This window comes from Lucilia sericata, unplaced genomic scaffold (genome assembly GCF_015586225.1).
Source record: "Lucilia sericata isolate MDLA Ls3-8-SP2 unplaced genomic scaffold, ASM1558622v1 Contig000374F_arrow, whole genome shotgun sequence".
NCBI lineage: Eukaryota > Metazoa > Arthropoda > Insecta > Diptera > Calliphoridae > Lucilia > Lucilia sericata.
The window spans coordinates 1-17267 of record NW_023994393.1 but is presented as its reverse complement, the minus strand read 5'-3'; the positions used below and the strand labels follow the sequence as shown (position 1 = coordinate 17267).

The 17267-nt window shown below is 28.3% G+C and overlaps 1 protein-coding gene across 4 annotated transcripts; it reads left to right on the top strand.

Annotated features, from left to right (window-relative positions):
• The first annotated feature begins 10958 nt into the window (after nucleotides 1–10958).
• LOC119604245 lies at nucleotides 10959–13619 on the top strand. Of its 4 annotated transcripts, none has more exons than XM_037956736.1 (7): nucleotides 10959–11195; nucleotides 11743–11823; nucleotides 11907–12307; nucleotides 12364–12481; nucleotides 12556–12720; nucleotides 12786–12960; nucleotides 13043–13619. In XM_037956736.1, the coding sequence occupies exons 2-5, from the start codon at nucleotides 11763–11765 to the stop codon at nucleotides 12639–12641; spliced, it is 666 nt and encodes a 221-aa protein (XP_037812664.1). In that variant the 5' UTR covers nucleotides 10959–11195; nucleotides 11743–11762; the 3' UTR covers nucleotides 12642–12720; nucleotides 12786–12960; nucleotides 13043–13619. The 4 variants fall into 4 exon arrangements, with proteins under 4 accessions (XP_037812664.1, XP_037812660.1, XP_037812661.1 ...); XM_037956732.1 differs by having other exon boundaries at nucleotides 11682–11823; XM_037956733.1 differs by having other exon boundaries at nucleotides 11580–11823.
• Nucleotides 13620–17267: the final 3648 nt, after the last annotated feature.

Genomic DNA, 17267 nt, shown 5'->3' with positions numbered 1-17267 from the left:
TTTTGCAATAAGAATACCTTTGCTAAAGTGTTGTGAATAAGACCCATAAATTGTTTATATAAAAAATAACTAAAACTATAAATATAAAATTTTTTCTTCCGAATTTAACCCTTTTTTAGCATTTTTAATGAATAATTAAAAGATTTGAATGAAATTTTATGAAAGGAATGAAATTTTACGTCATACAAATCTTCCAAGCCTGACTCTTCAATTAAGATTAAAAAAACAAGACAATTGAGAGATTTATGGCAGTATCACGATTCGGTATTAAAAATTTATTTTATGTGCCCCCAACAAAAAAATTTCATAAAATTTAATATAATTATTTTAAATAAGGTTTACTTTTGCGTTTACTTTTTGCGGTTTACTTTTTTAAATTTTCAGAACATAAAATTTTTTCAATCCTGGGCTACTGCATTAAGCCCCCGACTACTCTATCTATAAGGAGTCAGAATATATCGCCCTACTGGATTGGCATAATCAAAATAGTTGTTTTAAGACAAATGGATATGAATATTTAATGACATTTAACTATTTTCTTTGATAACTTTTAAACAAATTAAGGGAATTTAAAAACCAAATTCAGATAGTTGAGGTTAATATGTTTCTCATCTAAATTGAAATTCAATTTTTAGTTGTCTAATATTCACGAAAACGTGGGTTTTAGTTTTTACGTTTACAAAAAATCGATTTCACGTCGAAAATAATAGACATATTAGAAATTTGATAAATCTATATGATTTTAGTATGTCGCATGTTTTGTAGACCACAGTTCAAGAAACCCGAATTTTGGATTATGCCAGGCTTGTAGCGATATGTAGGTACACATATTGTAGAAATTACAAGCGGAATTTTTACTAACGATACACTTAAAATTGATTTTATTTTTAATTTTTAAGTTTAATACATGAAAGAGTATATTTTTAGTTGATAAAAACTATGAAATTGAAAAAATCCCTACAACTTGACAATAGTAAAAAATCTTTCCCTTTTTCCCTACACGTGAAATTTTTGAAAAAAATCCCTACAAAAAGGGAAAAATCCCTACACTTGGCATCACTGATGTAAAGTAACAGAGATGTGGGTACTTGACAGCGGCGCGACGTCACACATGTGTAGATCTAAAGAATATTTCATTTCAATGACTGAGTCGAAGCAGAACGTTTTATTAGCATCAGGTGAGAGTATTATAGCAGAGGGAATAGGCAGTATTAAAATAATAACAGAATACTGTAAACTTGAACTGAAGAATGTTTTATATGTGCCAAAACTGCATTCGAATTTTTTATCTATTAATAAAATAGTTAAAGCTGGAAGAAATATTCATCTGAGACTAAACAAAGTATATATATTCCGGGTCCTTATCAAATTCTGAGTCGATTTAGCTATGTCCGTCTGTCTGCCTAAAACACTAAAACTAAGCAAAAGAAATCAAACAAATTCACCAAAAATATTCATTGTTATCCTAAGCAATTCTTATTTTTTAGAAAAAAGTGCTAGATGCTTTTTAGCACTTTTTCGTCTGTTTCTAGAAATTTTTAGCATTAAAAGTGCATTTTTGGCATTTTTTCTTCTATTTTGCACTTTTTTATAATTAAAGAACTTTAAAGTTTAATTTATCTAGAGAACTGCAAAAATTTAGTATTGAGATGTGAAATTTTAAGAAATTCTCAAGAAAACTTTTTGTATATGTTTATTGTAATTTATAATTTACACAAGAAATTAAACTAAGAAGTGAATTATTTTAAATATTATTATGCAATAATCGTAACAAATATTTGAAAAAATAAGCTAAAAGAGCGTTGTTTTGTTAACAATGTAGTGATTACATGCTAAAACGGCTAATATCTTCCAAAAACATTTTTTTGAAAAAAAAAAAATCATTAAAATTTAAAATATACAATAAAATAAAAATGTATGAACATGTAAAAACAGGTAAAAGTTCAGGAATGCCGAATATTACATACGCACCAACACAACACTTTATATCGTGTATCGGTTTTATTTTCGGAATACGATCTTAATGGTTTGGATGAGAATAAATTTATTTTCTTAAAGAGGATTTATATAGAGGAAAAATTACAAACTTGCGTATTTGAATATAACCCTCATAATTCATTTGTCATATTAACATTTATATTGTTTCCTAAAAGCTCTTGGAAGTATGAGTAATAAACCTGACATCTATTCACCGAGATTTATGATTATTTCAACTGAATTTTCAATATTTTTGCAATAAGAATACCTTTGCTAAAGTGTTGTGAATAAGACCCATAAATTGTTTATATAAAAAATAACTAAAACTATAAATATAAAATTTTTTCTTCCGAATTTAACCCTTTTTTAGCATTTTTAATGAATAATTAAAAGATTTGAATGAAATTTTATGAAAGGAATGAAATTTTACGTCATACAAATCTTCCAAGCCTGACTCTTCAATTAAGATTAAAAAAACAAGACAATTGAGAGATTTATGGCAGTATCACGATTCGGTATTAAAAATTTATTTTATGTGCCCCCAACAAAAAAATTTCATAAAATTTAATATAATTATTTTAAATAAGGTTTACTTTTGCGTTTACTTTTTGCGGTTTACTTTTTTAAATTTTCAGAACATAAAATTTTTTCAATCCTGGGCTACTGCATTAAGCCCCCGACTACTCTATCTATAAGGAGTCAGAATATATCGCCCTACTGGATTGGCATAATCAAAATAGTTGTTTTAAGACAAATGGATATGAATATTTAATGACATTTAACTATTTTCTTTGATAACTTTTAAACAAATTAAGGGAATTTAAAAACCAAATTCAGATAGTTGAGGTTAATATGTTTCTCATCTAAATTGAAATTCAATTTTTAGTTGTCTAATATTCACGAAAACGTGGGTTTTAGTTTTTACGTTTACAAAAAATCGATTTCACGTCGAAAATAATAGACATATTAGAAATTTGATAAATCTATATGATTTTAGTATGTCGCATGTTTTGTAGACCTCAGTTCAAGAAACCCGAATTTTGGATTATGCCAGGCTTGTAGCGATATGTAGGTACACATATTGTAGAAATTACAAGCGGAATTTTTACTAACGATACACTTAAAATTGATTTTATTTTTAATTTTTAAGTTTAATACATGAAAGAGTATATTTTTAGTTGATAAAAACTATGAAATTGAAAAAATCCCTACAACTTGACAATAGTAAAAAATCTTTCCCTTTTTCCCTACACGTGAAATTTTTGAAAAAAATCCCTACAAAAAGGGAAAAATCCCTACACTTGGCATCACTGATGTAAAGTAACAGAGATGTGGGTACTTGACAGCGGCGCGACGTCACACATGTGTAGATCTAAAGAATATTTCATTTCAATGACTGAGTCGAAGCAGAACGTTTTATTAGCATCAGGTGAGAGTATTATAGCAGAGGGAATAGGCAGTATTAAAATAATAACAGAATACTGTAAACTTGAACTGAAGAATGTTTTATATGTGCCAAAACTGCATTCGAATTTTTTATCTATTAATAAAATAGTTAAAGCTGGACATATTGTCAAATTCGTGGATAATAAAGCAGAAATGAGAAGCAAAGATAAAGCAAAAATTTTGACAGCTGATTTAAAAGGCGAAATGTTTATAGTAAATATAAAATCTATTGAGAAGGTGGAAAATATTGAAGGTGCATACGGATTAATAAATGGAAGTGTTGGTATTAAATGGCATCAACGTTTTGGTCACTTAAATATAAATTATTTAAATAAATTAAATAAAAACAATATGGTAAAAGGATTTAATGTGAAGTTGCCAAAATCGATTGAGTGTGTTACTTGTGCAGTTTGTAAAATATCTGCAAAGCCATACAAAAGCTATGCCAGTTGGTTGAGATGGGAAGATGTTTACTGGAATCTTCGGGATTACCACAGATGTTATGGGGAGAATCCTTCAACACAGCAACTTATTTAAGGAATCGTGCTCCAACAAAAGTTTTAAATGATGTCACTCCTTATGAAAGGTGGTTTCGTAAAAAGCCTTCAGTTTTTCATTTGAAGACGTTTGGATGTGATGCAGTTGTTTTAAATAAGGGTCCAAAACCGAAAGGTAGTAAACTCTTGCCAAAAGGTAATAAAATGAAATTCGTTGGTTATCAATTGTCTACAAAAGGATATCGTTTATATAATTCAACTACTAAACAAATAATTATTTCTCGTGATGTAATTTTCTTTGAAGAATCATTTGAAAAAGTTTTAATTCCAGAAAAAGAAGAACATAACTTGTTTGTCAATCTTTTTAAAAGAACTGAACCACCAATTGAAGAAGAAATAGAAGAAGAGAAAACTAAAAATGATGATGATGAAGAAAATTTAAGTTTCAACGAAACTGACAGAGAGGAGACAATCGTTGTGGAAAACAAAAGAAAACGTGGAAGACCAAAAATGTTGAGATCTGGTGAGAGGGGGAGACACAGAAAAAAATATTGTACTGAAGATGGCATTGAGATGTTAAATTCTATAATTGAAAATCCTGAAACGGTGGCTGAAGCTTTAAAATCTGAAAATTCTACGAGGTGGAAAGAAGCTATGCAGACAGAATTTGATTCTTTAGTTAAAAATAAAACGTACAAGCTGGTAGATAAACCAAAAGGAAAGAACGTGGTCGGTTGCAAATGGGTATTTGCTGTAAAACGTAAACCAGTTGGGTCGGTGGAAAAATGCAAGGCAAGGCTTGTTGCTCAAGGGTGTTTTCAAGAACAAAACGTGGACTACAAAGAAACTTTTGCTCCAGTTGTTCGTCATTCCACAATAAGGTTATTGTTAGCTATATCAGCAAGGTTTAAATTGTTGGTAAATCATATTGATATTGTAGCAGCATATTTAAATGGTGACATTGAAGATGAAGTTTACATATCACAACCACCTATGTTTGAAGATTCAACCCCAACAAGGTGTGTAAACTTACGAAAGCTTTATATGGTTTAAAGCAAGCTGGACGTGAGTGGAACAAGAATATAAATATTTTACTTCATATGAATTTTAAACGAAGTCAAACTGATACTTGTGTCTATATACAGCGAAGTGGTTCTAATCTGAATATTATTGCGATTTATGTTGACGATATGCTGTTAGCTAGTTCAAATGAACGTGAAATGAAAAATATTATTTTGGAAATAAATAAACATGTTTAGGCTGTTAATCGTGGTCCAATATCATTATATTTGGGTATGGAAATAAATAGAGATGGTCTGAGAGGTGATATATCTATTCACCAACACAAATATACGGAAGAAATATTGGAGCGATGGGGTATGGCGGATTCGAAACCTGCATCTACACCATGGCCGAGCGGAACTGTGCTAGAAAAATGTAACAAGAAATGCGATGACTTAGATGTGAAAGGCTATCAGAGTTTAATCGGTGCTTTGATGTATCTTGCGGTAATTACAAGACCGGATTTAATTCATGTGGTTTCCAGACTCTCATCCACATGAAAATCATTTTCGAGCTGCAAAACATCTTTTACGATACCTGAGAAAGAATCCCGCTGGTAAAATAATATATTCGTCTAATTCTAATGATTTTAATTGTTTCACAGATGCTGATTGGGGCAGTGACTCAAGCGATAGGAAGTCTTACTCTGGCCATGTTTTATTTATGAGTGGTGGTCCTGTTGCCTGGGAGTCTAGGAAACAGCCAATCGTATCATTGAGTACCATGGAAGCGGAGTATATCTCTTTATGTCAAGGTACAAAGGAAGTAGTTTTTCATCGTAATGTATTGAAAGAGCTGTATTTTGATGAACTCACTACAAATCCAACAACAATATTTTGTGACAACCAAAGTGCTAATTTTATGGTGAAAAACCCTGCTGTACATAAGAGATCACATCGATATTCGGTACCATTATATTCGGGAAAAATATGAGAAGAATAATATTGATGTGGAGTACGTAGCCTCTGATGAAAATGCAGCAGACATACTAACAAAAGTTTTATGTAAAAACAAACATTTAAATGGTTGTAAACTATTAAATTTTAAATTGCAATTTTTTATTTGCTAATGTATTAGGCTTGAGGGGGAGTTTGTTGAGTATTTGCAACACTGAACACAAGCCCAACACATTAAACTGTTATACTGTCAAAAGAATCACTGTTACAGATTTTTGTTAAATACTTGATTTTTGCATTCCAATATAAATCATTGTGAAGTAAAGAACAAAATTGAATTATAATCTTAATATTAATAAATATAATTGTTAATTTCTCTATACCACTCAACGGTCTTTTATTGTTGAACTTCCACAAATATATTTGAAAGAAAATACCAACATTTTCTGGTCTTAGACGTCCTAAATAAAGAAAACCATATAGGTTTTATATCCTAAACAAAATCGTTGTCACCTAGTGTTATTAGTTATTTAAATACATATACATATGTATATACTTATTCTTAGGGGCATTAAACAAATTTTCGAACAGGTTTTGTACCTTACCCTTTGCGATTTTAATAAAACTTGGTACACACATTCTTTGTATTAATACGAAGTTTAAAGTTCTCCAAAATTTCCAAATTCATTACGGTTTAGATTTTATCAAGGTTCAAAGTTCAAATTTTTTAAGATTTTTTTCAACAAGCATTAAATTTGACATCGTATATTTTCTAAAATATTTATCGTTTTAGTTCCTAATTAAAACCTATGTCTTGCAGTTTGAAAAGATTTTATTTAAAATATTTCAGTTTTAACGTAAGGATGATGACATCAAACAACGTCCTTTAATCAAGGATATCTCAAAAAGTGTACCTTACATTTTCTTTATTCCTTCACATAAGATTGCTTATAGTGTTTTCAATAAAATATAAAAATTTTAGAATGAAACAATGGAGAACTTTAAATTCCGTATTTACATGAAGAATGTGCGTACCGAATTTCATCGAAATCGGGGAGGGTCATGTTCAAAATCCTACTTTTTTGTTCGAATTTTTTTTAATTACCCCTTATTGATTTTGTAAAGGAATATTTATATAGGCAAGGTCAAATCATGGACCAATTTGAAATAGTTTTTTGCATTTTCGTTGAATTATGTGAAAAATTGCGACCTGTACATTATACCTGGACAGCCAGCCGCACAGACGGGTAAACATGGCTTAATGGACTTTTAAAAACTTGATTTGAATTTAGCACTTTTTTAAACGAATTTGCACTTTTTTTGACCGTCATTTTGCACTTTATTCTGAGGGAGTTCTGGCAACACTGGTAATGACTATACTTTTTAATAGATGTCAAAATTTAGCTTATAATGATAAAAAAGTTATTATATTTTTCTGCATTTTGTTTAATACTTAAAGTCAGTTTCTGGACAAAAATGTCCCTTAAAAATTTACAGATTGAAAATGAGTTTTATTTAGGAAATTTTGACCAATTTTTAGAAACATTTAGGAATCTTTTTTTTTTGAAATTATACTGAAACCAGCATTCTCAATCACTGGTAGGGAACTAAGGACACTTTCAAATTAGTTGTTTTATTTTTCCCTGGTGTATAGAGACAAAAGGCTTCGGGGCATCTTATTAACTACAAAAATACGTACCATTAACCGTACAAAATTTCAAGCGATTTTCTTTCTATTTGAAAAAGCACAGGCAATTGAAGAAACTCTGAAACGATTATGAAACATTCTGCCCAAAATTATGAAAAATGTGGAAGATTTAAAATTTCTTTAAAAATAACAAAATTAAGTTTTTTCTGTTCTAAAAAATATGAAGAATCCTTGAATCTTGACAGAGAAAACAAAACAACTTTTTATTTGACAATCAATTTTGAGTAGTTCAGTGGTTTTACTCACCGTTTTTGTTTCATCATTGTTTCTCAAAAATATATCCATTTATATAAAAGTATGCCTTAACATATTATTTTTATTCATTAGCTTTTATACATCCTCACTAAGGTTTTGACTGAATTTAGACACCACTTATTAAATCCAAAGAAATAAGGGTCAAATATCGTAAGATGTACAAAGCAGATACCCAAATAATTTTACTTATTAAAATATCCACGTCTTCCTCTAATTAAAATAAATTTCAGAATTTGTAAATGGTAAATGGAAAATGTGTGCTGGAGTTATTCAAAATTATTATTTAATTTGAAAAGCTTTGAATAAATACGGCGCTACATACAGAAAAAGTTGTGCAGAATTTTTAGTTCATAATTTTCTAAAAGTATAAAAAGATATCGAAAGATCAATTTATTAAATTTTTATATGAACAATGCTTTCTATGCATCGTTTGAGAGGTCAACCTATATAAGATTTGCAAAAGTGTTGTTTTTCGGGACACTCTAATGAGTAGTCAAATACATATCTGCATGGTTTTTTAGATTAGAGCTGAATTTGAAAAATGGAAACCGAATTTATATCAAGATAATTTTTTGATGGCATATTTACCTGATCATAGATTTTTATTGTTATCTAGATTAAGAATAAATTTAAATGTTTTTATTATACCCTACACCACCATCAGTGGTGATAGAGGGTATATATAACTTTGTCATTCCGAGTGTAATTCCAAGAAATATTCATCTGGGACCCAACAAAGTATATATATTCTGGGTCCTTATAAAATTCTGAGTGGATTTAGCTATGTCCGTCCGTCTGTCTGTGTAAAACACGCTCACGTAAAAACGATACCAAATAAATTAATGAAATTCGGCCATTGGAGCTCTGACCGATTATGGACCGATCCGGAATAAATTTCGTAGAGTAATTCATATATACACAAAACACATTCATGTCGAATTTTATCCCGATAGCTTTATTTATCAATGAATTAAGCTTGTTTAAATGATTTTAGGATGTGGACCTTATATGGGAGCTATGACCAGTTATGGACCGACACGGAGAAAAATTCCGTAGAGTGATTTATGTATACACAAAACATACTCATTGTATAATTTTATCCCGATAGCTTTATTTATCAATGAAATATGTTCATTTAAGTGATTTTCGTAAGTGGACCTTATATGGGAGCTATGACCAATTGTGGGCCGATACAGATCTAAGTCAGTAGTTTGATTTATGTTCATATTTGAGGAAGTTATTATCGATAAATTAATTTCCGGGAACGTGTACCTTTGTAGGGGGGTATGAGAAATTTTGGATCGATTTTTACAATTTTAAACATAATTAATCTATAGATGGAAAAAATAATCTGTGACAAAATTTGTCGAATTATCTTTGGTAGTTTCTGAGAAAACTCAAGTATTAGGAAAAATACTTAATTTTTTTCGAGGTAGTCTGAAATTTTTACTCAAAACTTTTTAAGCTATGAACCGATTTTGCTAATTTTCAATGCCAAACTGCTTAGGAAAATAATGAATATTCTCAGTGAATTTGGTTGATTTCATTTGCTTAGTTTTAACGTGAACGTGTTTTAACCAGACAGACGGACAGACATAGCTAAATCGACTTAGAATTTCATAAGGACCCAGAATATATAACTTTGTTGGGTATCATATGAATATTTTTTGGTGTTACACACGGAATGACAAACTTATATATACCCTCTATCACCACTGATGGTGGTGGAGGGTATAATACACTGTCTGCTGCCAAATTTCTTGAAAATCGGTTCATGTTTTTTATATTTAGCCTAGAAATTTGGTGTTATAGCTGTTATTGAAAAAATGAACATAAAAATGTGCGTAGCATCCAATCAATACCATATAGAGTTTTTTTTAACTTCTGAGGTTAGACCTTTTAAATGCCAAATTTTATGTAAATAAGTTCATTAGTTATGTAGTGAAAGAGTAAAAAAAAGTCTCATACATTTATTATTATATATTATAGGTTTTGAAGATGTAATGTATCGTACTGTTCATTCCACAACATTCATTATAACAAATTTCATGAAAATCGGATCGGTAGTTTTTTGTATGCCTGTACGTAAATTTGGTTTAATAATTGTTTTACAAAAAGTTGGTGTAAAAAGGCGCGTGGCATCCGATAAGGGTCTTATATAGCCTATTGTTCCTTTTGGGGATAAGACCTATTAGCTGTCCAAATTTTATGTAAATCGGTTCAGTAGTTTTGCCGTGAAAGCGTAACAAACAAACAGTCTGTTTTATATATATATATATAGGATTTAGGAAACTTTTTTTGAGAAATTATACTGAAATCAGCATTCTCAATCACTGGTAGGGAACTAAGGACACTTTCAAATTAGTTGTTTTATTTTTCCTATGTGCAGTTGATTTAAAGAACTGTTTAGTTTAAATTCGGTCACACTGTACTTTAATTGTAGTGCCCTTGGTGTATAAAGACAAAAGGCTTCGGTGCGTTTTATTGACTACAAAAATACGTACCATTAACCGTACAAAATTTCAAGCGATTTTCTTTCTATTTGAATAAGTACTGGCAATTGAAGAAACTCTGAAACGATTATGAAGCATTCTGCACAAAATTATGAAAAATTTGGAAGATTTCAAATTCCTTTAAAAATAATAAAATTAAGTTTTTTTCTGTTCTAAAAAATATGAAGAATATCGTTAGATGTACAAAGCAGATACCCAAATAATTTTACTTATTATTTGTATATGGTAAATGGAAAATGTGTGCTGAAGTTATTCAAAATTATTACACAAAAAAATTATAGGCTCTTTTTTTTCAATTAACGCGTTAACTGACCAAAAAACAGCTTTGATTAAATATTTAATTGGCTCAATTCAATTTTTTAATTGTTTTTCGAACTTTGCAATAAACAATGATGTTAATATCAACAAATGAGAAAAAACACCCTTATTTATATATAAAATGTATAAGTTAGTGACTATAAACGCTAGTTTATATATTTTTTGCAATAGTTTGCATTACTTTTTTAATGTGTGTATACCAAAAATCAAAAACAAAAAAAAAAAATAAACCGGTTTTTAACAAAAGAAAAAGTACATTTGATGCAGATCAAAGCTTGACAAGTCCTTTAGTATTGTAAAAGAATTTGTTGCGTGAGGTCGTGGTCGGTATTTATTTATATTCGTACGTTAGTGTGTGTGTGTATTCATTGTTGCTTAGCGTTGTTGTTAAAACGGTGTTTTTTTTTTTCTTTTCATTCTTTTGTGAAAAAAGTGTGTTAAGAAATATTTGCAAATTAAAATATAATAAAGTGGAAAAATTAAATTAAACCAAATTAAATTGTTTCGCGTTGTTTAAAAGAGTGTAAATATTATTTAATAATTTGTTTTTTTTTTTTGATGAGTTGTTTTAGTTTTATTGCTATGGAAATTAAGTGTTTTTTATGTGTAAATTTTTACGACTCAATCGAGCTCTATTTTGCTCATTTAAAGCACCACGTAATTCCATCCAATATTGTATATGAATTCACATATAGTGGATGTTTTCAAAGATTTCATTTTAAATACATTTAGAAGCAAATATATGGGGCTATTTTTAAGATTCAAAAAAGTAATTGCTATATTTACAGATGATTTTGAATTATTTAAAATTAATTTAATAATTAAGATTACACTTGGTGAAATAATTCTTTGTTGTAATAAGATTTTTTTGGATTTAATACTCATTACGTAGCTTTTGAATATTTAGATATTTCAAAGGAGTATTCCTTTATAAATATTAATGATATTGTTGGACCCCCTACAAATGAAATTAAAACAACTCATGGAAAAAATTTGTTTAAATTAAAAGAATTTTATAAAAACGTTTACGAAAATAAAAAACTTCACCGAATGAAATCTACAACAAAAAGTAATTTACAACTCAATCAATATGGATGTCAATGAATTGTTATCTAAATGGAATCTCCAACATTTATATGATAAATTTAAAGGTAAGTATAGTTCATTCAACTTATATTAACTTATTCCTAATAATAAAACTTCTAAATAATTTTTTGTTTTTTATATTTTACAGAAGAAAATATAACAATAAATACATTAAAAATTCTACAACCCCATCATATAAAGAAAATATTTTCTACTTTACGAACTGGTGATCAAGCCCATTTTGAGTTCGAATTACAAAATTGGAAAAAAAACTTTGGATACGAGAGAGATTTCAACATGGAAACGAATAATGCGAAAGCAGGCATTAAGCGATCATTACTTTCCGTTTCTGACATCCTATCCAGCACCAAAAGTGGAACAGAGATACTAAAATATTATGATAAACACCAGATCCTTCAGGAAGAGCACCGGACCTTATTAATCAGTACAATTACTCAGTATTTAGACCTAAATGGCTGTGAAGTATCTCTATCAGAATGTGCGGAGCTAGAAAAACAAATTTGCACCATATTTCCAACCGAAGAGCTGGTAATTATAAATTTACCTAAAATTACTAAATATTTACTTATAATAATTATTTTCAGTCTTTTTATACTAACGGAAAAAGGGGCAAAATATATAATAAGTTGGCCAATTTAAAGCGATCGTCTAAAGAACTATTTAAGGAACAAAAATCATCAGAAGAGGGAAATTTTGAATGCGGTAAGTTGAAAAAAGCGTTAATATGATTACATTTCAAATTAAACTAAAAAATATTATTTTTTTTATTTAAATAGAAGCAACAGAAAATTATGTGGTTTTAGTCCAAACTCTTCGAAGCGATAAGATCACTGCAGATGATTTTGACCTCACTTCGTTTTAAACAAATCGCTGAAGCCAAAACAACGACCGAGATACTCAATTTGTGGCCAGAATATACAAAGCCGTCAGCTTTCCAATTTGTAAGTAATCTAGAAAAGTAGTTTCCATTTGAATTATTTTTAATTAACTTTATTTACATTTTCAGATTAATATAGATTTTATACTGAAATTAGGCAAATAGATTTTATACTGAAATTAGGCAAAGTGCCTAAAGGATAGATGGACTCAACTCGAAGATAGCATTTTAAACATCTTAAAAAGCAAATCTGGTTGCTCTATCCTCCTCAAGGACCTGCAAAAAGTTGGATCAAACAACGAAGGTAAGTATTTATAGTAAACAGTTTGACTAAATTAACCAAATTTAAAAATACATTAAGCTAAATCTTTTATTTTATAATTAAGAATAATGATATGTTTCTGTCTATTTTCGGAGTCAAAACATTCACCATCTTTTGGCACGCGCACAAACTCTTCCCTCCTCAACATACTATTACCACCTCTCCAAATGGAGAAAAAATTAGAAAGAGATACTCTGTTGCGGACTCTCAAGAAAGCTTTGCTGTATTAGCAACATGAGATGAAGAGTTAGAGACCAAATTAAAACTTCTTCAGTTGCAAGGACGTAACATTCAACCTAGACTTCTTATTGTTGGATATCTATATGATATTAAAACTATTTATGTTTATTTCGATAGACTAAAGTTTCCATTTTTAACCTTTTTAGATGCATTTGATTGTTTGTTCAAATTATTTTTTGTTTTTAATGTTGAATTCCCTTAAGAATCGGAAGTTTTTTATAATTTTGTTCAATCTGTATTATATGATTTGCCAACCTCCAAAAAATTCGCAAAAGTTTCGTTATTAAAACATGAAATTTTAAAGATTTAAAATGAATTCGAAAAGCTTCTTTATTATCAAAATTTAAATTACATTATTTTCTAAACATTATTTTTCAATCTATGAAAAGAAATTGTTTGTTTTACACTTAAATTAATTGATTGTATTCTATGTAATAACATAGTCAATTATTGTACTAATATAATTTTTAAAAAATTTACAAAAAACTATTTCTTATTAAATAATTATAATTATTATAATAATTTATAAAAGTGTAAAAGAAAAGTAATTTTATTTAATGAAAAAAATAAAATTTAAATTTTTATATAAAAATATTTATATATTTTTCAATTCAATTAAACTTTTAATTAATACTACAAAAATTTTATAAAAAATAAAATACATTTTAATTAATACATTAATTGTGTTGATTAAAACTTTAATTAAAATTATACATATTTCAATTAAAATTTTAATTGAATCAATTAAATTATTAATTGCTTTTTTCATTAAAAATCAATTATTTTTTTAATTGAAGCAATTAAAAAAAAATCGTTATAAAATATAATTTTTTTAATTAAAAACTTATTTGACATAATTAAATAATTAATCAGAAATTTAAAAACAGTTTAATAAAACTTTTGTTCGCTGGAATTAATATGTTATTTAAATTTATTTCAATTAATTCCGTTTAATTGCTTGAACGAATTTCTTTACAGGTGCAAAATTAAACAATTTTTTAATTGGAAATGCGAATTTTTTAATTGAAACCGATTTTTATTTTTTTCTGTGTATTTAATTTGAAAAGCTTAGAATAAATACGGCGCTACATACAGAAAAAGTTGTGCAGAATTTTTGGTTGATAATTTTCTGAAAATATAAAGAGATATCTAAAGATCAATTTATCCAAATTTTATATGAACAATGTTTTCTATGCATCGTTTGAGAGGTCTACCTATATAAGATTTGCAAAAGTGCTGTCTTTCGGGACAGTCTAATGAGTAGTCAAATACAAATCTTCATGGTTTTTTAGATTTGAGCTGCATTTGAAAAATGGCAGCCGAATTTATATCAAGATAATAATATGAGTGATTACGGATCTTTACTGTTTTTTCAAATTGAAAGTTATTTAAAGTAATTTTTTAAAGAGTTATATAAATAGAAATGTTAAGGGGAGATTTGAATGATTTTCTAGATAGATTTAGGTGTTAAAGGAAGGAACCACAGCCGATTTAAAATTCGAATTTAAGTGAAAATGTAATATGAATATATTATTTTCCCTATTTTAGAAGCGGTTTTTGTTCAGTAGTTTTTATTCTGCATACAAATGTGGCATCGTAGACATTCATTTAAGATCTGTAGCATACAACTGATCTGATGGTGTCAGAGTTCTCTCTTGTCTCTACTAAAGCAGCCAGCACGCAACTAGTTTCCGGCTTCTATCTCGTCGGCAATCGGGAGGATTCGTTGCTACTTTAAGTAGAGTAAACGTCGACATGCACAGTATTTATTATTTTATTTTGTGCGTGCGTAAAGTAGGGAAAAAAACAGAAATGAACAAAGAAAAGAAAAGAGAAAGGGAGACTAATACACAGGAAAACGGAAACGAACTTTTAACATATTGAACTGCACTGTGTGAAGGTGGTAACACAGTATCTTTTATCCCCTCCCAACCATGATCATACTAGGGAAATGCTGTTGGTATTAAGTATGATCCCAAAGATTATTACCCTAACCAGAACAGTTCACCAGGAACCAGTTAAAGACAGTTTAGAACTGCATTTTAAAATTCATGTTATTTATTAACAAAATAAATCCTTAAACATAATGTTTAATATAAAAAAAATTAACTAATATTGAACATATTAAAATTAGAGAAGATCGCGTAAAAAAAATCTTTTGCAAAAATCAATATTTAAAAAAATATTTATTCCAAAAAAAAATTGGGTTTAATCGGGATTCGAACTTGGGTCTCAAAGCAAAAAGAAAAAATAAAAACAAAAATATTTAACTCGTCCGGGATTCGAACCTGGGCTTCCAAAAAAAAATAAATTAAAAATTACTTTGCCCTCACTGGGATTCGAACCAGGGCCTAATGAGTGGTAAATTACAACTCAATCCACTAGACTATGGTGGGTTTTGAAAAATTATGGGTTATTTAGTTAATTAAACATTTATGTAATTTACATGTAATTACAGAAATGTAAAATATTAAATGTATTTGAGAATAAATAAAAGACATTACATACACTGATATAAGATGATTTTAACAATTACACTCATGTTAACGAATTTTTCTGTTAACAATATTTACTTATTAAACATTCTGTATGTACGTATCAGTGGATGTTATGTGTTTTTATTAATATTTTGTTTGTTTAAAAGAAAAAAAATGAAAATAACATAAAAAAATGAGCAACTAAACTTACATTTACCAGGATCCCACGTCGAAAGATCTTTCGTCTGCTTCCTGTAGATGTTTGTGTATATAATTTTGTTGAAATTTTTAAAAATTTATGTGTTTAAAATTACAGATTAACATTTTATGTTATTAACATTTGAACTCAATGTACATTTTTTTTTTAATTTTTTTCCTTTTTTTTACTAATATTTTTGTTTTTATATTATTTTGACACTTGCTTTTAAATATTTTTATACATTTTTAATTTTTCACCACTAACAATACATATTGATTTTTGCATTACATTTAGTTTCTTTATATTTCTGACGCGAGTGAACAAAAAAAAAAAAGTGATTTAATTGAATATTAAAAAAAATTTTATTAATTAAAAGAAAAAAAAGTGATAGTTTTAAGAATAAAAAAAATGATATTTTTACATATTAATGTCTAACACAATTTGTTTTATATTCTTGAATTAAATAAAGAAAATTATTTAAACATTGTTTCTTTTTGTGTTGAATTTCTTGTTCTTCTTACAGGTTTTTTTTTAGGTTCTTGTGTTTACTTTTGTTCTTGAACTTTTCTTTCAATTTTGATTTAAATTTTTGTGTTTTATGAAATATTAAAAATAAAAAAATTGTTTCACGAAATTTCACACGGATTTTTGGTATAAATTTTTAAATTTTGATGTTTTTTTTTTTCTTGGGATTTTTTTTTTTTAACTATTAACTTTGGAGTTTTCTTTTGGATTTTTTTTTTTTTTTTTAACAGTTGACATTTTCCCCGCACTTTTCACACTTTTCTCCTCGTCTCTAAGACCTTAGTATTGCAACCTAAAGCTTTCCCTGAAGGTTTGATTTTACGCCGAAGAAGGCACGATTGTGGACGAAGCCTTCCCAGGCGAAGATTTTGTGCCTGGAGGTTTCGTCGCTAGGAAGAATTTTGTCAAATATATCAAATTGACGTAGGTGTGTTTGTGTGCTGTAAAGATATTTTGGTTTTGGTTATGTTAGTTTGTATGTGTGTGTTTTGTTTTCTTTATGTTAATTATTACCTTTTTGTAAATAAAAACAAACGATTTTCTTTTTCTTTGACTTTTGTTGCCGCTGGGTAAATAAAAAACACTTTCTGCCCTACTTTTGAGTTGAAATTTGTGAAATTGGCGTTACTGCGTTAAAAAATTAGAAAAATAAAAACTGATTTGAAAAAAATGGATTTTTTTCTCAATTTTTCTTTAGAAAACAAAACTTACATTATTTTATTATCCTGTTACAGATAATTTTGTGGATATAAATCCAAAAGATCCTTTCACGAAATGCGAACAATTTCAGCTTCAATTTCAAACTTATTCAAATACTTAAAAAAAAATGTACGTTGCTTAATCATGAA